Source organism: Pelophylax lessonae, assembly GCF_965119305.1.
Source record: "Pelophylax lessonae genome assembly, chromosome: 12".
Classification (NCBI taxonomy): domain Eukaryota; kingdom Metazoa; phylum Chordata; class Amphibia; order Anura; family Ranidae; genus Pelophylax; species Pelophylax lessonae.
The window spans coordinates 47,986,139-48,009,885 of record NC_138779.1 but is presented as its reverse complement, the minus strand read 5'-3'; the positions used below and the strand labels follow the sequence as shown (position 1 = coordinate 48,009,885).

Here is a 23,747-nt window from a genome sequence, read left to right as displayed (position 1 = left end):
TGACAATCATTCAGCAATTCCTCAGTGAAAGTACTATACATTATATGAGGTACAATTATACATCTGACTATGGCTGTGAGACAAATGAGTCGGGACAATTTAAGACTGCAGCAGACAACGTTACACCATTGTTCTCATGTAGGTTAAAGAACTGGTTCTTCATAACCCAGAGACAGGACTTGAGGATCTAAATGACACATACATACACCCTGAGGTGATGCGTAAACATCTACATCCACTCTGACCTGCAAGGCCTTAAAGTGATTGTAAACGATCCCCTTGTAAAACAATCCATTCAGTTTAAAATTGAAATGAAATGCAAAACATTTTTGTAAAGATCATAAAAAAAACACATTATAACATTTTTTCCTTTTTTATAAATGATCACATTCCCCATGTTCTGAGCTGCAAAAGAGCTGGTGGGAGGAGAAGCAGCAGCACACTGAGCTTGCCAGTGAATAGATGTGCAGCCGGGGGGGGGGGGGGGGGGTGTCGGGACAAGTCTGCTCATTGGAGGAGAGCATAAGAGCATAGCTAGCAAACTGGCCGCGCTGTGCGACATAACTCATATTGTCATTAAATGTTATTTAAATTTACCTTTCCTTTTCAATCTACAGCTATTGTCATTTTCTGAAAATGCAATGCAATATGGCCGCCTGGAGCTGTTCTGTACACAGAATGTGTACTGACCACACCCCCCAGAAACATCATTTCCTGCTTGTGTGATTGGCTCACCAATTTTCCCAGAAGTCTTTCAGATTTCTGGCTTCATTTAATTTTTGGTGAGATACTCCAAATAGGAACACATCTAAAGGGATGCAGGCCCAGCAGCTTTCCTCATTAGTGCTCTGCAGCTGCACAGCTGATTAATAATTATAAAACCACTTTCATTAGATCCACTCAACACAGAGGCACAGAGGAACAAACAGTGATTTCTTCAGAATAACAAAATGAAGGAATCTGCAACAAAGTTTGTTACAATCCTTGTAATGTACAGATATCATCCAGGGGGGAATATTTTTTTCGCAACAAAAATGGAGTAACGCTTTGAATAAGTTGTATAGTAAGTTCATAATAAACAAGCAAAAAATTGGGGGAGCAGACCCTGAACATGTATATCTAAAGCCGGTGCAGCTATGGACCAAGCAACATGTATATTAAAAAAGAATAGCGCAACCATGCAAAATAAATGACTATCAAATATGGAGACCATCCATAAATAAAAATGGGGATTTAGTTCCACCATATGGCCATATCGTGCTCAAGCCCACCACTACGTCAAAGTACCCCATTATCAGTGGGTCCTACACTATCCATAAAAAAGGGGTGAATCCAGCCTCTCTTACCCTTGGAGACAACGCTCCTTGCTGGGAAGGTGTGCTAATGCACTGCAGGGGACTCCTCCCCACCCCCCCACACACACCTGTACTCAATCAGTGTCCACCATCAAGTGGATATAGGAGGAGTCCCCTGTAGTGCATTTGCACATCCTTCCCAGCAAGGAGTATTATCTCCAAGGGTTAAAAAGGCTGGATTAATCTCTTTTTCATGGATAGTGTAGGACCCACTGATAATGGGGTACTTTGACACAGTAGTGGGCTTGAGCACGATATGGCCATATGGTGGGACCAAACCCCCATTTTTATTTATTGATTGTCTTCAGATTTGGTAGTTATTTCTTTTGCATTTGCGCGCTATTCTTTTTTAATATACATGTCTTTTGGTTCATAGCTGCAGCAGCTTTAGAAATACATGGGTATGCTCCCCCAATTTTTTGCCTGTTTATTATGTATTCGGTCTGACGAGACTATCGAGGTTGAGCAGACACACCTGTACTCATTCAGTGTCCACCATCAAGTGGATATAGGAGGAGTCCCCTGTAGTGCATTTGCACATCCTTCCCAGCAAGGTGTATTATCTCCAAGGGTTAGAAAGGCTGGATTCATCTCTTTTTCATGGATAGTGTAGGACCCACTGATAATGGGGTACTTTGACGCAGTAGTGGGCTTGAGCACGATATGGCCATATGGTGGGACCAAACCCCCATTTTTATTTATTGATTGTCTTCAGATTTGGTAGTTATTTCTTTTGCATTTGCGCGCTATTCTTTTTTAATATACATGTTTATTAATATAGTAAGTTCATGTGTGGGCAGATTTTCTTCTCATGTGTCTGAGAGTTGTATTCTGTGAATATCAGGGATGTCTGGAGGAATGGTGGGGGTTATCGTATTCACAGATAAGTAAAGCATTACCCCTTCCTGGTGATGGAACGTCCCCCGTGTATTACTGACAATACGTTGTACACTGGCCAGTAACCCACAAGGAACTGGATGGATCCCTTGTACAGTAAATGGCTACGTGGCTATGAGCTATACATTCCTGTGACCGGTCATCTGGGACATACTTTATACATTGCATCAGATAATCTCTCATGTGTTCTGTAGTCATTCACAGGAAATTTGTGGGTTTTCTTTAGCTCAGCTGTGCAGTTCTGTCTGCAATCTACAATGAACATCTTCCTGGGCCAGAAATATTAAAACAGAATTGCTGCAAACCGACATTCCTCATTTGATGAGTATAGAGGCAAAGAATCATTCCAGGCTGTGTCTATGTCAGACTCTAAAGTGGGATACAAACTAGTAGAAAATCTGCCGAAAATTCCCATCCGAGGTAAAATCGTACGATTTTCGCCCAGTGTGTACACAACTTTCAGCAGCCGATGCCGACATTTTCAACGAAAAAAAATGGAGGGACAAACACCAAAATTTTTATCGTCCGTCCCCAGACGACCAATTTTCGTTTAATCTGTATGCAGTACGTCCGCGAAAAATCGGATAGGAAAGACCGCGCATGATCTGAAGTTGCTGACGACCCGGAAGTCTGGGAACAAATGTCCCAAAAAAAAAATCGGATGAGAAATTACGTGAACATTATGCACTGTCAACTAAAAACAGTTATGACCGCTGAGCATGAGAGAAAAAAATCGGAGGATATTTCGTCCGACTTTCGTCAAGTGTGTACGAGCCTTAAGACAGCCTTTTTCAACCACCGTGCCTTCAGGTATCTTCAGGGGGGCTTTGGCAAAATGCCTACTAATTGCCCAAAAATTGTATATAAGCCAACAGGTGGATAAAGCCTGTTTTTAAGGCCTCATGCACACTGGATGTTCTCAAAACGTCAGTAGAAAGTTGGAGCTGTAGGAAGAGTTTTTCAGCTTTTTTGCAGTAACGTTTTTCAGCTGTTTTTAGGTTTCTTCAGCTGTGGCGTTTTTTTTTTATTTTTTGTATAACAAAACTATACTCCCAAAAAAGCTTATGGCTCAAAAATGTTGATAAACACAGAAAAGCCGACTTTTTTAGAGTCGGTTAGGGGGCGACTTGTGCATTCCCATGCACCACGACTTTGGAGCGACTTGCAGGGACTTCACATAATGGAAGTCTATGCAAGTCGCTCCGAGGTTGCCCCAAAGTAGTACAGGACCCTTTTTCTAAGTCGGAGCGACTTGTGTCGCTCCTATTAGAACGGGTCCTGTAGCGGTCAATGGACCGCGAGGGAGGGCGACTTGTCAGGCTGACAAGTCGCCTGACAAGTCGCGCTAGTGTGAATCGAGACTTAGCATTTTGTTGGCGTTTTTACAGCTGAAAAATGCTTCCTAAAACCCACTAGTTCTGGAGTTTTTCAGCCAGAACACGCCTCTGCCAAAAACTGCTGATAACAGCCTGTGTGTGTATGGACACATAGGATAACATGCTGGGGAGTTTACAAAGACAAGAGAACTCACTGCTCCAGGTGAACTAAGAAGCCTGATGATGTAACAGGTGCCCGTCTCGGCTCAGCTCGCCTCCGCAGTTAATCAATATAGAAGAAATGGCTGCACTCCAGTTATCAAAATTCTTGTTTTATTAACCGAACATCCCAATGTAGCAAACAAAACAGGTAGACGTGTTTCACATACTAGCAAGTGTGCTTAATCATATACAACGTTTTGTATATGATTAAGAACACTTGCTAGTGTGTGAAACACACTAAAACATGGATGAATAAACCAGAATTTTGATGATATCTGAAGTGCAGCCATTTCTTCTATATTGATGCTGGGGAGTTTACTGGCTGCAGAAAAAAACATGACACCAAAAACAGCGGCTGTAAAAACATCCCGTGTGCATGAGGCCTATAGGTACACCGAGCCTCAGGTTTTCATTGTGCACTATTACAAACTTCTAGCTGCTGGCATTGTAACAACAAAGGATGTCATCGGTTGATAAGGAGGACATTGGGCGCCTTCATAGCACCCTTGTTTGCCACCCCCCACCGCACCTCTCCATCAGCGCTGGGGTCACATTAGCTGGGTGAGGGAGAGAAACTGAAGAGGAGAAACATTGGAATACTAGTCCGTACCAGTGTAGGTGTATTCGCTTTGGAAGAATAAATCACCCCTAACGTTGGGTGTCCTACATGTGTGGATGTTATGTAAAACTAGAAGTTTCATTTTTATTTATAACAGAGTGCCTAAAGATTGTGCAGAACTTTACAGGGTGCCTTGACTGAATAAAGGGTGAAAAACACTGGTCTAATATTATATTCTGCAATATGGTATTCTAGCCAGTCCGTGTTCAGAAATGAGGTATGGATATGACCCAACATGCACAGATTCCAGCCAGTCAGTGTTCAGAAATGAGGTATGGATATGACCCAACATGCACAGAGCCATGGCTTCCTCATTAATCTCTGTACTGGGCCCACGGACACCATAACATAGACAGTATGGGGAGAAAACACGAGGAAGTCGGAGGCCAAATTACAGACTCTTCCCTCAGGCTGAAAATAAATTGTTCTGTGAAATATTTTGATTGCTATATTAGAGATCTGCGCTACGCCTGGAGGTGATTGAAGCGCCTCTCACCGACCCCACATCTGACACAGTGGAGGTCAGGAAATAAAACCAACTAGATCCACAAATCTTGAATCTGCACCAATGGCTTCCATACTGTTCACAAATACTGAAAATGTGAACTATCATGTCCGACATCATCCACAGGCCTGCACTTACACAATACATAGTTTGTATTTTCCCTGAATAATCACCAGCTAATACGTTCCTATTAAAAACTAATTTATCAGCCCCATTCACACCTGAGCGTATCGTTTTCAGGCGATTTTTTGGGTGTTTTTTGCAGGTGTTTGAAGGCAGGCATTGACATCAATCAAAAACGCCTGTAATCTGCCAAAAAAAGAAGCTCATGTACTTCCTTGAGCTTTAGACGTTTTGTTTCAGGCGAAAAAACTATCATATGTGAACAGGGGCCATTGAAATGAATAGGATTTTGCATGTTGGGCATTTTGAGACTTCAGAGATGAGCGTTTTACGAGCTGAAAAACATTCAGGTGTGAACGTGGCCTAAGGCCCCTTTCACACATACGGTCCGTTTGTCATCCATCCGTTGACGGATGAAAAACGGACATCAATGCATCTCTATGTAAAAACAGATGACAACAGATGATCATCCGTCAACATCCGTTTTCATCCGCTTACATCAATGTCTGTTTTTTGGAACGGATGAATGTCCTATTTTTCATCCGTCAAAAAAATGGATCGGACGAAAAACGGATGTAAAATGGACAAACGGTCCGCTTTTCATCCGTTTTTGCATTGGTAGTGGATGTAAAAAAAAAAAACGGATGAAAAATGGATGAAAGAGTGGATGAAAAACTGATACATTTTGACGTGACTGAACTGATGGATTGAACGGACCGTATGTGTGAAAGGGACCTAAGGCTTGGCCATACATATTACAATTTTCTTGAAATTTACCTTCAACTATGTAATACAAAGGCCGGCCTAATTGGACACAAGTGAAAGTGTTGTTTAGCTTTGATCTCATATTATGTGTTTTTTTTGGTAAATCTATCAGAAAATTGTACAAGAAAATTGAAGATGTGTACCCAGCCTAAATTGATCTCATATTTGCATTTGTAGAGGAGATAAACAAGAGTAAAGAATTATACCTAAAACACACACACGCCTTTCCTCCAGCAGTTTCATAATCTCTTCATGATGCCAATAAATCTTTACATAAAAAATTATAAACTGAACATGTGTACAATGTTGTTTTATCAGGCTGCAAAGTAGGAATCTCCCTGAACCACCCCAATAAAGTACTGAGAGCGAGAAAACCTTAATTACAGTAACAGAACATATAAACAATATTACTGCTATGCTAGGAGTCAATTCACAATATATATATATATATATATATATATATATATATATATATATATATCACACACACAGACTGTGCAGGACAATTGGAACTCTGCCTAGGACTTTACACAATAAGGCCCCATGCACACTGAGCTTAAAACACAGATTTTTAAGGCGTTTGACAATTTTCTTTCCAGCAAGTAAATGCAACTCTATGTTAGCCTCTGTAGCCATACACACAGATGTTTAGAGGTTAATTAAAAAATAAATAAAAGGAAAAAAAAGAGCCTTTGGGGTGGGAAAATGCTGAACGTGAAATGTATATAAAACACACTTAAACTGTGAATGTATTTAGTGCTTGAGTTCATTCATTCCAATGGCTAGAATAAATTAATATTTGGCCAATGGTATCAATGAAAACCTAAATGCTTGTGCGGCATATCCCTCAGGATATGTTTAGCCCCTTACTAGCTAAGACACTGCTGGCTGTGAAGTTTACAGCGTCAGAGCAATGGATGACTCATTCTCAGCCCCTGCATGGGAAATTCCCTGGTCCCCCGCTGAAAGTAAACAAAGGGGTTGGGTGCTTGCTGGTATCCTTGCCCAATTATGACTATATTTGGGGAACAATGCCGGCCAGCATCCCCATCCCTTTGTTTACTTGTTGACTGCAGAATCCTACAGCTGCATGGGGCTGGGATATGTCACGGTTGCTAGGGCACTAGCAGCCTCTTGCAGCCTAGCAGCCCAATAACATTGTGGGGGAAGCTGTCGCAATAATAACGGCTTTCCAGCACTTATCCCCAGCTCTGTGCACTGGCTTCTCTATGTACACCATCTCAGAGTTGGTCTTAAGTTTCAGGGGCCATACTGCCAGAAAGCTGTTATTTTTGCTTTGCTAATTTCCTGCAATCAAGTCCTAAAACAAAAAAAAAAGAAGAAGAAGCATCCAAATCTTACTAGAAATCCATTTGGCCGCAAAGGAAAAACATGCTGAGAAGCTCTATGAAGGTAATGAACGAGCAATGTTATATAGAGAGCTAGTGTGAGAATTGTCTAAAGGACCGACTACCACATCCCTATTAATGGAACATAGAAAGGAAAGCAACCCCCCAAGGTGGGACTTTATAGGCAGACAATAGTATTAGGCTGCATTCACATGTCAGCGTATTGATCGCGGGCAGAATCGCCGCGATTCCGTCCACGATCCGGAAATCATTGCAAATCGCGGGACGCATGTGCGTTGCCCGTGATTTGCAATAGCACCCCAAATGCTGTGCGATGTTGCCGCGATTTCCGGCTGCCGAATCGCGGTAACATCACGCAAAAAAAATTGCGGGACGCATTACGCTCCAAAGAAGATCTTGTCCTTTTTTGGGCGTAATGCGTCCCGCGTTTTTTTTTGCGTGATGTTACCGCGATTCAGCAGGCGGAAATCGCTGCAACATTGAACAGCATTTGGGGTGCTATTGCAAATCACGGGCAACGCACATGCGTCCCGCCATTTGCAATGATTTCCGGATCGCGGGTGGAATCGCTGCGATTCTGCCTGCGATCAATACGCTGACATGTGAATGCAGCCTTAGAATAAAAACATAGTATTTATTTATTGACATGAGAATAAAATTCACAATACACATCAACTAAGAACAAACATAATAAACCATCTGTGTAGGTACAGGTATATAACCGGTTCAGTTAGGTGAACAGAAGGGTGTGGATCCAGCCCAATGTTCACACTAAGGCCCCTTTCACACATACGGTCCGTTTGTCTGTTTTTCATCCATCCGTTGACAGATGAAAAACAGACATCAATGCATCTCTGTGTAAAAACGGATGATCATCTGTTAACATCCGTTTTCATCCGCTTCCATTAATGTTGGTTTTTTGGAACGGATGAATGCCATATTTTTCATCCATCAAAAAACGGATCGGATGAAAAACGGATGTAAACAGACAAACAGTCCGTTTTCATCCGTTTTTTGTATTGGTAGTGGATGTAAAAAAAAAAAAACGGATTAAAAACGGATGCAAAAATGGATGAAAAATAAATTTTGACGTGACTGAACTGATCGGACCATATGTGTGAAAGGGGCCTAACATATCCATAACCAACATGTTTCGGAACAATTCCTTCTTCAGGGATACGTCTGAACACAGTTTTTTGGTATTGCAGAATGCACATACAGAGATCTATAGAAATGTTGAATCCTGAGTGCCTGTCTCATCAGGGACACAGCACGGGTAGAGGCCCTGAATATAGGGCTAGCTAGATGTGGACCATATATAGACAGATATAGAGTAAGAAGTGTAGACAATTAGAGACTCTATGTCAGTGATGGCGAACCTCTGCACTCCAGATGTTTTGGAACTACATTTTCCATGATGCTCATGCACTCTGCAGTGTAGTTGAGCATCATGGGAAATGTAGTTCCAAAACATCTGGGGTGCCAAGGTTCACCATCACTGCTCTATGTAGAGCAAAAAATTCTACAGCAAATTCAGTAGAGGAATTCTCTCCCAGGTCTCGGCTGCAATGGATGCCCTCAAGGATCACCAAAAGCCAATCAGTCCTGTCGTAAATGGTACAGACACAGTGAGTGTCCATAGGAAGGCCCATCTCCAATGAAGGGAATGATGTTCACAGAAGTGGTGGCTTTTCTCTCACAACATAAACTTACACTTTTACTGCTAGTACTAGTTTATCACATTCAAGCTTCTATTAGAACTAAAGAAGTGGCTTGGAAAAGCTGCAAAACGTTAGCATTACAGAATACAGAATAGGTCCGGTTGAATGTGACCAACTACTACTATACCATGGCCTGGAGAAATGAGGAACTTCACAAACAAGGCCCTGTCATCCTATAGGGAAAACACAGTGATATACAGCAGTGGGATCAGGGAATTTCTGTCACTGAGATGAAACTGGCATGTACAGTAATGACAGCCGGAAAAAATAAAATGTAAAATCAACAGCCCTTTATCAGGAAGACAAGCGACCGGCAGGAAGGGAGATGTATGCAAATAACCGGCGCTGGAACAATATGTGAGCACGTGTCACCCAAACAATGCATCGCACATCCAGGACTATTCCAGAACACCAAAGGATGTACAACCTCAATGCAGATAGATACATGAATATATGAAGATACCTCCTCTTGTGATAATCTGACTTATACATGGATATTTCATTTATTATTTCTTCTTTACCTTCATACCAGCATGGGAAATCTTCTCATTACCAGGCTATTTTTCAGTTTTCAATGCTATGATTGACTGACAATCGGTCAGACTCCATCATGCAACACTATACTCAAATTAATTTTTTATGAATGTTTTGAGAAAGATAACGCTTTTTTTCGGTGTTGATTAATAACCACTCTTTTTTTTTTTTAATATATTAAAAAGGATAAAAAAAAACCTGTTACCCTTACTAACCATTGCAAAAAAAAAAAAAACTGCTTTTTTCATAATTTTACACCAAAATCTATTTTGCTACATTTCTTTGTAAAATAAAAAGATAAAGAAGGCACGTTTTAGCCACGTTTAGCAGCCTCTCTCTGCCCTCTTCTGTTTTCCAACCTTAAATCCAACTACTACAGCTTAAAAATGTCTGACGTGACCTAACAATGTATGCAGCCTTTAGCAGCGTCAGGAGTTTTTACAGCAAAACGCTGCTATTCCAGAACGCGCTGGCCCTGGGTTTTTTACAGCTTAAAGAGGTTGTAAACCCATGAAACTTTTTTTTTTTTTGCTGCAACCTGAAAGAGAAACCCATAATGAGCTAGTATGCATCGCATACAAGCTCATTATGAAATACTTACCTAAGAAGGAGCCCCCGCCGTGCCGCCCGCTCACCTGTATGATGGGCGACATGTCCAGTCGCCCGTCTTCCGGGATCGCGGCATCCGGCCATCTGGTTGGCCGGAGCCGCGGTGACGTCACTCTCGACGGTCACGGCACGGGGCTCTGAAGAAACTGCACCAGCGGCCGTTCCTTCAGAGCGCATGCGTCAGTGACGTCACTGGCTGCATGTAAGGTAAATATCTCCTAAACGGTACATGCTTAGGAGATATTTACAGTACCTATAGGTAAGCCTTAATATAGGCTTATCTATAGGTAAAAGTGTCAGAGAAGGGTTTACTTCCTCTTTAAAAATGCCTATTCCACTTACAGCTCCTTAAAGCCTGTGTGTGAATGAGGCCATAGAATAACATGGAGGGGCGTTCTTAAGCTGCAAAAAAACGCCTGACACTCCTAAAAGCAGCTGTAAAAACCCTGTGTGCATGAGGCCTTACTACTTCTGTTTACTACTTGTAATCCTTGCATTCTCTGTTGGCTCTTTTACTCGGTTCTTTTGCTTGTGATCTGCACTGTCCAATGACAGCAGGATGACAGGCACTGTAGACACATCTTGTATGTGCAGGCCCGTTATCAACAAGGAGGTTTTAACCTCTTTCCAGCCACCCACCATAGTATTACTGCGGCAGGGCGGCTCAGCTGTGCAAAATTACGTAGTACTACGTGATTTCGTGCATGATCAATAAAGTGATTATACACAGCGCAAGGCGGGCCGCCGGCCTCCTGCGATCGTCAGATAAACTGACAGAAAACCTGCCTGCTTATGTAAACAATGCAGGTGGGTCTTCTGTCAGACAGGCAGGGAGAGATCAGCTAAGCTGAAACCCCGATTACTCTGTGCCAGTCACAGAACCCTTCCCCCACACAGTCAGTAAGCATATTTAGGCACACATTAACCCCTTTGATCACCCAAAACAAAAATGGTGTCTGACTTCATTTCAGGCTGCAAAGCAACACCATGTGATTATTTTAAGGGGGTGATTCTTTTCTATTTCCACTGTATTCTAATGTACTGAAACACAAGATAATCCTTAACCACTTTAAGACCGGAAGGATCTGCCCCCTTAAAGACCAGGCCCTATTTTGCGGGTTGACACTCCGTTACTGGGCTACGTCGGTTTGCCCAGGAGAGCCACCCTGCTGCAGTAAAAAGGCGGCGGATGGTCGGGAAGTGGTTAAAGTGGAACTTCACTCTCGCAATCAACATTGATTATTTTTAATCCTCATGCTGCTAGCTTTAGTAAATAGATAGGAAAGTGTATCATATTTATTATTATTATCATATTTAATTGTTTTAAACTTTTTGTTTTTTTACATTTCTTCAGTTACTTCCTGGTTTCTTGCCAAGGCAAATTATGTAATACACCCCAGGAGTCTTCAGGAGGGTTAACAGCTGGGTTACTTTTTAACTAACCCAGGGTAAAAAATACATAAAAGAAGAAGAAAGAGACCCACTAGTGCAATACGGTTTCAACAAGGTATTTATTAATATAAATCCCTAAGGGTGTGGCTACAGGGCACACCGGAGAAGTGATCGGGTGAGCGGAAGTGTTTCCTGAAGGTCAGGCTCGCCAGCGTGGAGGTGGTGAGGACTAAGGGAGCACCCCAGACCCCTTGTTTTTTACATGCGCTTATGTCTTTTTATAGCTTGTGAGTGCAACTTACGTTGGGTTTTATATTCATAAATACCTAGGTGAAACCGTATTGCACTAGTGGGTCTCTCTTTCTTCTTCTTTTATGTATATGGGAGAGGAGGAGTTGGCTTTAGTGAGCTACCCAAGGAGGTCCCGCTGAATAAAACAGAGGTTTAAACTGCGCTTGTAGCCCCAACCATGAAAATGGGGGACAACTTCATTGGGTGATGGGAATGGAATCATGGAGGTGGTGGATTTCATGGTTACCCAATATTCAGCACGGAACTCTACTACCTGATCACCAATCACTTTATTGATCACAGTGGATTGAATGTGAACTTTTAGTTGCACTTTTTTGGTTTTGTGCACGATTCTATCAATCCTTGCTTATTTACTGTCACTTTCACACACACACATATAAATATATTTATATATTTATGAATTATTTTAATCCATTTATTATATTCACCAATTCATTTACGGATGTATTGCGCAGCTAGTTGGGATATATTCTTCACTTTTTGATATTCGATTTAAATCATAATTTTGAAAGAGCAACGGTCATCTCTGTCCCACAGCGGCTCCTTCTCTAACCCATTGGACTCACTGACAGTCCCATTCACTTTAATGAGACGGCTGGTGATGCGGCAGTGACACAAGGTAAGGGACGTGGTGACAGCAGGTGAGTGGATGCCACTAACAGGCTCTGCCATGACAGATCTGAAATAACAGGTGCTCTTAAATGTAAGGACTCATTCTTGCTGGTAGTAACTGTGAAATTGTGTGCATGCATCAATGCAATGCATGTTACCTCAGCTTGCAGTTTACCAAAAATGTAAGTATTGCAGAATATACAGCCTCATGCTACATAACTAAGCTCCATTTCATGCTGAATAAACTAAATGTTTAAAGTATCTTAAATGGAAAACTATCTTTATATAGATTTTTATTCTAAAGCATTTTATTAAAATAAATTTGATCAAAAAAATAAATAAAAAATCTGAATAGAAAAAAAAAAAAAATCTAATTTTTATCCACCCTGTCGAGGGCAACTGGGAAGTTAAAATCCAGAGATGTGTGTGAATGTACAAAGAATGACCAAACCAAAGGCAGATTCCTTGCGAGAAATATAGAAGTAATAATTGGCAGATCATCACACCCTGGCCGGCCCAGGTCATGGCTGACACATGGCACTGGGCAGTGTTCTATGTGTGAACAGAGGTCGCTCCATGCCGAGTGGACGGAGATCGCTCTATGCCCCCTTCACTGGCAAAGTAAAATATCATTTCCTCAGCAAGCTCCAATTATCTGAACTATTTCCTTACAGCAATCATTTTATATTATCATCCCACATGGAATTCATTCCAGAACCCAGACAGCAGACTCCAAAATAAAAAGAGATATTACAGGAATGTCACTAAAGATGGGTTCAGATACAACAAAAAAATATCTGCTATAAAAAGAAGTCTGACAGCAGCACATGTAGCTGCACCATAAGACATTGCATAGATCCTGAACATTCCGTATAATGAATGGCAGGTTACCGCTATAGAAAAAGCACCACTGACCAATACAACTGGCAGATTTCAAACACAGTGCCACCTAATGGAGAATACAGTGCTTGCAGGAAATTAGCTTAAATTGCAATTGATTGTGTTTTGTTTTATTTATTTATTACAGGTACTAATATAGCGCTGTCAATTTACGCAGCGCTTTACATATACATTGTACATTCACATCAGTCCCTGCCCTCGAGGAGCTTACAATCTAAGGTCCCTAACTCACATTCATACAAACACATAGTAGGGCCAATTTAGACCAGATCCAATTAACCTACCAGCATGTCTTTGGAGGGTGGGAGGAAACCAGAGTGCCCGGAGGAAACATGAAAACGTCAGGCCGGTAGTGTCGTGGTTGGCATTCGAACCAGCAACCCTTTTGCTGCTAGGCGAAAGTGCTAACCACTGCGCCGCCCTATTTATCAGCCGGGAGCCAGGAGCAAGTTAAAATTGTAGGGTGGGCAATGGGCTTCCATATGGAAGTGTAAAGGCCACCAAATGTACAGCAGAGGAGTCGATAAACATGCACTGTAATGTCATTTGACTAGGGTTGCCACCCCGTCCCTTTAAACCAAACACATATTAATTACGCAGGTTCTGTGGCTGATTAAGGAGGTAATAATCTCACTGCATTAAATTAGCCTCAGAATCTGTGTAATTCATATGTGTTCTGGTTTGAAGGGATGAGGCTGGGGCAACCCTACATGTGACCTGTGTCTTTTTTTAATCTTATAAACTATGTAACTACTGTAAATTACATAAAAAATTTGCAACTACCACCATTTTATTCTCCAGGGTTTGTGCTTGCAAAAATAAAAATATTGTTTGGAGGGTTTAACTAATCTTGAGGCCTAAAATGTGCATTTATTTAACCATGTGCAAAAACTAGAAAATGGCTCTGGAAGACAAGTGGATAAAAGGAGAATTGTGCTTGTACTGACCTCCATACACTTTAAGCTCAGATTTAAAAATGCGGAATGAATGCCTACAGCCCCGCAGCCCACCTTGCAGTCCCTTGGCACTGTACAGCCCTCAGAGCCCCTGCAGTCTGTTTTACCGTGCCTGGGTTCTTGTTTTTATTTATTTCCCACAATCTTACTTGTTTTCTACATTGTCCATTTCTTTTTATGTTTTTTCCCTCTGATCTTTTATAAAAGGCTCAATTCCCAAACCTAACAAACCAGGATAAATATATTTATTTTTAGAAAACTGAAAGCTATTTTCAGAGTATTCCAAAGAGATTTGAAAATGATAGTCACATGGCTAAATTAAAGTGGTTGTAAACCCTTCCATATACCCAGTGAAGTGACTAGCATTAGGTGATACACAGAGATGAAGCAATTCATCCTACAGAAGTTGTAGCTGTTTATCTGCAGGCATTTCTTCTATAGATCATTCTGAAAATACACAGAAGAAATCACTACTCTTTAGTTCTATCAGCGGGGGTGGGGATCTAAAGTCTTCACACAACCGACAGCTCTGAGCCCTGATTGGATGGAAGGTAAGCCCAGTGCCATCTTAAGAGCACTATAGACCCCCGGGCAATGCAGTGCACTGGGGCCCCCGCCTACACAATCACCCACGAGAATAAAAACGCAAATTATCCATAAGGCGATATTTATTGGTACAGCAGTGCCAGGCTAACGACAGCTTCCAAGTTGGGTGGCTGGGTCCGGTGAACACACACGCGGACGGGAGTCAGACTGGACTGTCCTGTGTGTGCCTGTTCTCGTGGAGGCAGACCGGCATTCCTGCAGTTGTGGGCTCCCACTCCACGGCCCCAATGGCCTGACAACAGTGCAAGGCCAACATGTGCTTGCCACCTGCTAAGTTTGGCAGCGGGATGCACACGGGAATCAGGAGTAATGCTTGGCTGGGGCTACGGAGCTGGGCAGGTGGGGCCCGTCAGGCAAGTGGGGCCCCCGGGCAACTGCCGGTGTGCCCATTCGGTAAGATGGCCCTGGGTAAGCCCCTTTACGCAGTACAAGAAGAAGCACATCTGCGAATAATGTGTTTTTTTCATGTCTTAAGTTTACAACCACTTTAAAGAGCCTTATACAGAACATATGTTAAAGCTTTGTGAATTGAGCCTAACTGATCTTGCCAAGAGAAAATTCAAATGAGCCCCAGGTGTTTTTTAAAGGGGGCTTTGGAAGAACAAAAAAGTGGAAGCACTGATTTGTAAAGAGGCTGTAATGGTAGAGATCTCCAGTAATCTCCTATGTCTCCAATGTATGACTACCTAGTCTCCAACAACATGTTTGCAGTCTCTTACCCTCTATTGTTGCATGCCTGTAATCTTTGACCATCCCCTGTTCCATGTCCCTAATGTCTTGACAGCTTTCCGTAGCATTCTATGGGCAGCCTGTTGTTGATGACAAGGGTCACACTTGAGGCTGTTCTAGGCCACGTTGATCACCTGTGGCCTAGAACAATTAGTCAAAAATCTGTTGCCTTTTCCCCAACCCCCCCCCCCCCCCCCCAAAAAAAAAAACACTTGTGCCTACATAGACACAGTTCCTCTAAGTCAGTGATGGAGTGATGGCTAACTTTGGCACCCCAGATGTTTAGGAACTACATGATGCTCAACTACACTGCAGGGTGCATGAGCACCATGGGAAATGTAGTTCCAAAACATCTGGGGCGCCTAAGTTCGCCATCACTGCTCTAGGTTATATTTGTATGCCTGTGTGTTACAAACATTGTCTACCTTCTGTGTCAGCCCTAGAGTGTCCCATGCAGGGAGGGGACTCACCATGGCACTGATGGTTTCCTCCCAATCCGGCCTCTCCCGGGGATGGATACTACGTGGCAGCTCTGGTACAAAGTCATCTTCTTCCAGATGCAGCGAGGACTTCATTATTCTAGAATATGAGAGATACATTGTCATTTATACTGTATATCTGATAATCTGGATCTACACACACATTCATACAGATGGTACAATCATATATTTCAAATACTTATTTATGTTTTCATTGTAAGTACTTTTCATACAATTTTGCACAGCAATCCCATGGTGGCAATGTGTAACACAATAACCCCCTATAAATAAAGATTTTGGTTGTAAAATAATAATTACTGCCCTAGAAAACATCAGATAGAATTAAACAATCACGCCACGTGTTACAATCTGCTTCTAGATATTTTATCCGGCCCTCTAATGTAAGGGGGCTCTGATGTAATTGGGAACTCTGATGCAAGGGGGGCTTTGATGGGGTCCCAGATTGAGGGGAACTCCAATGGAGGGGGGGACTCTCATAGTTTAAGGTGTTTTGGAATTTCTTTGCTTTGTTTTACTGATTTTATTTTGTTCTAAATCATATCATGCTGATACATCAGTACATATTATCTATGGAGTTCATACAATACACAGGCAGGCTTACCCAATATTGTAGAAACATTGGTTTAATGTAAAATACAATGAACAGGAATTTTGGAACAAAATATTACAGGAGGAAAATCCTAGTATAAGTGGCAATAGGAACATTTGAAGAAAACCCAGCTGAAAAGTGTAGTAACCTATGACAATCAAACAGCAGTCCTTTCTTCTAATTGCTGTAAATTGATTGGTTGTAGAAAAAAGATAACCCCAAACTAGAGTGTATCACCCCGTGCCTAGGTACAGTATCGTGCTCAAAAATTATTCCACAAAAATTATATGTGCCAATAGCAGCAGCTGTAGGAATGGAGTGTTTGTCAGAAAAATAGTCAAAGACTATCTGCAGCGCTTGCTAATATCCTAGTGCAATATATAGGTGCAATGTATATATATATATATATAATTTGTTAATTATGGATATATAAATAAATGTATAGATAAAAAATCAGTGTAATCAGAAGTACATAAGTGACATAAAAATAGTATAAATAACTTATAGTAGTGACAAAATATTGTTATTGTTAAGGTCATTTTGATAACGTCACAGGAAGTGACGAAACACGTCAGTTCTTGGAACGCTCGACAAAATGTGACCGCGCAGTGGAACGCAAGCCGGAACACTCCACTCGCCACTCTGCATGTCAGCGGTTGTTTGTGCTTTTGGAGCCGTTTTTTCTTTGGATGTTTACCCTATGTGGGAAATAAAATTTTAAAACGTTCTACACTATTTGGAGCATTTCTTTTTTGCACAACCCTGGCCCATAAACCCAGAGGAGTGGAACCAGGTGAGGAGGAATCCAGCCTGCACCCCCACTAGGAGCAACACAGGGAACCCTTTACTGCTGGCCTGGAAGGCCTACAAGCGAGTCTGCTCTTAGTGCTATACAGCACATAAGACCCACTACCCCTGGTAAGTGATCTTCTTTTACCACACTTCACTGGAAAAAGGAACCCACGCCACCAAAGTCATGAACTGTTGGAATATTAAGCACAAAGCACCTGCACTTTGATCTAGATCCTGAAAAAGACTGTTTTTTTCCTGTCACATTGTTGGACTATAATTTTTGCACAATAATTTGCACCATTTGTCATTTATAACAATATTTTGTCACTACTATAAGTTATTTATACTATTTTTATATCACTTATGTACTTCTGATTACACAGATTTTTTATTTATATATCCATAATTAACAATTTATATATATATATATATATATATATATATATATATATATATATATATATATACACATTGCACCTATATATTGCACTAGGATATTAGCAAGTGCTGCAGATAGTCTTTGACTATTTTTCTGACAAATTGATTGGTTGTTGCTTTTTCTACCGTGGTGAACTCCTGGGCCCATTTTGCATTGTTACTATAAACACATTAAGCACAAATCATAAACCTAACACACCAAGTTATAGATCCTTAGGCCCCGTAAAAACACAGGCTGAATATTCAGCCGGTGTGTGCGTTAGCTGGTCTGACAGAAGTCAGTCAAACGTCCGACTTCTGAAAAAAGGGGCAAGACCAAAAAAAGTCTGCCAATCCGCATCCGATCACCTCTCTCAACTGATGCCTGAGAGTGCTGACCGGTGGGTTCCGGAGGAGGGGCCGACCCCTGTCAGAACTCAATAGCTTAATGGGGGGATCACTGTACTAACATTGGATTGTTAGTACAGGATCTCCTCCCGAGCTCTTCATTTTATTTTCATTTAGCCTGCTGGGATGATCAAAAAAAACAAACTGATATTGTGTACAGCCAATGGGATTTAAACAACTAGCAATAAAGCTTTCTAGCTGGGCCCATTGACTGATTTGTACATGAAATGCCATCAGGTTTATCCAGCAAAGCAGAACAAAGAGCAACCAACCAGAAACCAGCTCTTTACTGGCATCACTACAGTATACAGCAATCTGGTTGCAATAAATTCCTGCAACCCCTGATTACCAGCACTGGGCATAAAACAGGTCTGCATGTGCAAAATATTGGGGCCACTTTCCACAATTTATGCCCACTTACACTACTACTATCTTTGGACCTTCGGTCACAGAAAACATCACACTATGGGGAAATAGCAAGGAGGTCTTCTGATTCTGGATGTATTCTTGTCTGGGTCACTCATTCAGTGCCATTTACCAAGAGCCTGACCCAACTCACTCAACTAGAATCCATCCCTATTATCACAGAGAATGTTCCTGTTCATCTTGAGCCTATTATCCACATTCACCAACAGCATGTTACCACGTCTGTTGATCTTAGGGACATCTCTAGATTATTAGGGGTAGGCGGTAGGTAATATTTCCTATCATACCCATAATCATCTGCAGCATGTACTTGTTCATCTAGAGCAGTGATGGCAAACCTTGGCACCCCAGATGTTTTGGAACTACATTTCCCATGATGCTCAAATACACTGCAGAATGCATGAGCATTAAGGGAAATGTACTTCCAAAACATCTGAAGTGCCAAGGTTCCCCATCACTGATCTAAAGCCTGTTCTAGTCACACTGGGGTTGAAACAAAATTGGAGAGTGCAAAATCTGGCGTAGCTGTGCATGGAAGCCAATCAGCTTCTAACTTCAGCTTGTTCAATTAAGATTTGACAAAAAAAAAACCTGGAAGCTGATTGATTACTAAGCAGAAATGCAACATATGATGCACTTTCCAGTTTTAGTAAAACAACCCCACTGGTTCTAGCCATCATCCCCTACAAATTCCTTAAAAGTCGTTTTTTTCAACCTTTCTACCCCAGAGGAAACCAGAAGGGGGTGGAAAAAACCCATCCAGTAAGCAAATTTTGGTGGGTTCATCAGGAACTGGCCGAAAATTAAACAGTGTACAGTCAGCATAACAGTGGTGGTCAGAATGCCACCCTTTCAGACAGCAAAAAAGATCACTGCTGTCATGTAGCTGGTACTTCCACGTGTCGTTGGGACACGGGTGGGGGGGGGGGGTTAGTGGCACAGCTCAGGTGACTAATGCCTCGTACACACGTTCAGATAATCAGATGACTTATCGTTCGCATTTTGTTGCATGATACTAATATCGAATTCAACAATGCATACAAAAGGTAGGATTTTTTTCGTACGATTCTGGAAAAGCTTCCTGGTTGCTTAGCTGCGCATCAGATGGTGCAAAACAAAAACAATGGCAGCCAGGCTTTTTCCGTGCTATTTTAGTGTTTCTGATCATGCGTGGTCTTTGTTGATCGATTTTTACTGGACGCATACTGTACTGATTAAAAGACTGTCGTTCGCTAGGCTAAGACAGAACAGTTCGTGTTTGTCCCTTCGGATTTTGTTGGACGAACTGTCGTGATCGGCTGTGGAAAGCTGTGTACTAACGATCAGATTATCGTGCGATCAAGTCAAAAGCGATTATTTTCATCCGATTATCTGAACGTGTATACCAGGCAGAAGCCTCTGGATGAACCCTAGTTGAGAATATCTGATCAGAGCATTAGCCATATTCACATACAGCATAATCTGTGCCTATTTACAGGAACCATATCCATATTTACCTAGAGACTACCCCCCCCCCCCCTCTTCTATGCGCTATGTGTTGTCACTGTCAGTTTAATAAGCAGTTGTATGTAATGAGCTCCACTAGCCAGTTGAATCCTGGTTGTGTCATGCCCAGTTCAGTTGTGGATCAAGCAGCTACTCATTATAGGAAGGTCATTAATGTCTGCATAACAAATAGCAGCTCTCTGGATGCAGATGATACAACACAATCATGTCAGAATATTTAATATGACACGAGCTACACCAGCCTGGCCTATCCATGTATTCCCTACCTTTACCTGCACAGAATGAGAACACTGGAAAATGCTGAACTCAGAAAAAAGCCTCCGAGCTGAAAGAACACACTGTATCTGAATGAAGGCACCAATAATAATAAAATATTAAACATTGACTTTATTATCTAAAACATTTAATAAATATTTTTTCCTTAATAATTCCTACTAAGCTGCCGTGCCAGGAACAGTACCTTACTTACTCCCAATAGTGGATGGAACTCTTTTTCTGGTTTTAAAAAAACTGTAAGAACCTGGTCCTGCCATAGGTTTGTTCTTGGGGCTTTTTCTTTATTTTGACCTGGGGATCTGGCCAGTACCATCCTTCCTGACTTCGGAAGCTGGAGTTGGGCCTTAATTTGTCTGCCACCTACCCGTATGTCACCGCTGGTTTCTGACTTGACACATTAGGAGTTTGTCAGCAGATCCCAGTCAATAAGTCATGGCCGGGACCGTCTGTGTCAAATCATCAGTTGTATCGAATAACAGCTCAGAACTCTGTGTTGACAAACAACACAGGGGTCTATAGGGAGGGAATGACCACTTTGTTTCTTTTCCTTGTAAAACAGGGAAAATAAACAAAGCAGCTCATATACTGCACATTGGTAGGCACACAATTAACCCCATGATTGCCCCTAGATGTTAACCCTTTCCTGCCCAGTGTCATTAGTACAGCAACAGTGTATATTAGCACTGATCACTGTATTAGTATCACTAGAGATATCAGTGGCAGTTAGTCAATCCCCACAAAGTGTCAGTTAATGTCAGGTTTCCTGCTGCACTATCCCAGTCCCACTAGAAGTCGCTGATCGCTGCTATTACTAGTATAAAAAAAAAAGAATAAATAAAAACTCCAGTATGTATACACCATAGTTTGTAGACGCTATAAGACTGGGTTCACATATATGTTGGTTCGGTGCTGTTTCCATTCAGCGGTTCAGGCATGATTCAGATGCAAATTTGACAATGAAATCGCACCCTAACCAGACTTAAAATACGCACAGGACCTTTTTTGAATTCACACTGCAACTGGCCCGCATATATGTGAACTGACTCCATTGAAAGCCGGTCTGGTTCGCATGGTATGTGAACCGGATGCTGTTTAAAATGCATCTGATGCGCATATATAGGAGCCTAACTTTCACACAAACCAATTAAATATACAGTTATGTTTTTATTTTTACCAAAGACAAAAGTATGTACCTTGTGTCTTGTTGCTGTATCTTGCCATGGTGTATGACTTGTGATAACAAATTGTCTTCCACAACCTCACCTTAGTAGCAGAGTTTGGCTCTTTCTTACCCAATATTAAGAATCCCACACAGCTGTTTCTGTTCAGTTAAAGTGATAGTAAACTCAACCAATGGAATCAATACTAAACAGAAAGCCAATAGTCTAAATAAGGGGTCTCCAAACTTTTCAAACAAGGGGCCAGTTTACTGTTCTTCAGACTTTAGGGGGGGCCAGATTGTGGCCAGTGGGGGTAGAAAAAGTCCCGGGCCCAGGATTGGTGAGAATAAACATGACTTCGGGGTTGGAGGTGGAATAGTACCCCATCATTGGTGTCAGTGGGAGGAATAGTGCCCCATTGTTGGTGTCAGTGGGAGGAATAGTGCCCCATTGTTGGTGTCAGTGGGAGGAATAGTGCCCCATTGTTGAGGTCAGTGGGAGGAATAGAGCCCCATTGTTGGTGTCAGTGGGAGGAATAGTGCCCCATTGTTGGTGTCAGTGGGAGGAATAGTGCCCCATCGTTGGTGTCAGTGGGAGGAATAGTGCCCCATCGTTGGTGTCAGTGGGAGGAATAGTGCCCCATCGTTGGTGTCAGTGGGAGGAATAGTGCCCCATCGTTGGTGTCAGTGGGAGGAATAGTGTCCCATTGATGGTGTCAGTGGGAGGAATAGTGTCCCATTGATGGTGTCAGTGGGAGGAATAGTGCCCCATTGTTGGTGTCAGTGGGAGGAATAGTGCCCCATTGTTGGTGTCAGTGGGAGGAATAGTGCCCCATTGTTGGTGTCAGTGGGAGGAATAGTGCCCCATCGTTGCTGTCAGTGGGAGGAATAGTGCCCCATCGTTGCTGTCAGTGGGAGGAATTATGCCCCATTGCTGGTGTCAGTAGGAGAAATAGTGCTTCATATCATAGGGAAGAATATGTCCCAAGGGCTGGAAAAATGCTAGCAAAGGGCGGCATCTTGCCCTCAGGTTGTCGTTTGGAGACCACCTGGTCTAAATCTTTAAAAAACACACCACAAAGTTATTCCTCTCTAAAGCTTTTTTTTTATAATGGTTTTCTAGCTTACTTTTGTTTCTGCCTTTCCTGGCCAGCATGGAGTATATTTCTGCTCCTTCTATAATATATATATACACATAAACACACTATATATATATATATATATATATATATATATATTAGGGATGCACTGAAATGAAATTCTTGGCCGAAGCCGAATAATAATGAAATGCTTGGCCGAAGGCCGAATACCGAACGCGGTGTTTCAGGAGCAGGGGGCGGGACGCGCGTGTGACGTCACACCCCCTACTCGCGGCCGGACAGGACACCGGCGGCGTGTGAGAAGGGAGCCGCAATGAGGAAGGTGAGCGGTCAGGGCGGAAGCTTCAGAGGATCATTACATACATTATAGCAGAGGGTTACTGCAGAGGACATTTACATAGATCATAATAGAGGACCACAGCAGATCACTACAGAGGATCACTACAGAGATAATAGCAGAGGATTATTACAGAGATCATAGCAGAAGGTCACTGCAGAGGATCATAGCAGAGGACAATTACATAGATCATAATAGATGACCATAGCAGATCACTACAGAGGATCATTTCAGAGATCATAGCAGAGGATCATTACAGAGATCATAGCAGAGGATCATTACAGAACAGGGGGGCGGGGCGTGGACCTAGTGTGAAGGAGCCGCAGTCAGGAGCAGGGGGCGGGACGCGCGCGTGACGTCACACCCCCTACTCGCGGCCTGACAGGACATCGGCGGCGTGTGAGAAGGGAGCCGCGAGCCGCAATGAGGAAGGTGAGCGGTCAGGGCGGAAGCTGACATTGTTCGGCTCAAAATTATTCGGCCTTTTGACTTATTCGGCCGAACACCGAAAGTGCCATTTTCTCGATTTTCGGCCGAATAATGTTCGGCCGCCGAATATTCGGTGCATCCCTAATATATATATATATATATATATACAATATGGGCAGGCACCACCTTTGCCTGCACATATGAGTAACTGACCCTGTGCCAACAGACATAGGAGAATATTAGGCCAGTTACGCTTAGACTGGGC

General features: G+C 42.3%; 1 protein-coding gene across 1 annotated transcript in view; it reads right to left on the bottom strand.

Annotated features, from left to right (window-relative positions):
- The window catches only part of ARHGAP32 (Rho GTPase activating protein 32), a 212,873-nt gene that overhangs the window by 173,422 nt on the left and 15,704 nt on the right, over window positions 1-23,747 (bottom strand). The window contains exon 2 of the mRNA XM_082273549.1: window positions 16,014-16,122. Within this exon, the coding sequence (XP_082129675.1) occupies window positions 16,014-16,122 (109 nt within the window). The remainder of the gene's footprint in view (window positions 1-16,013; window positions 16,123-23,747) is intronic.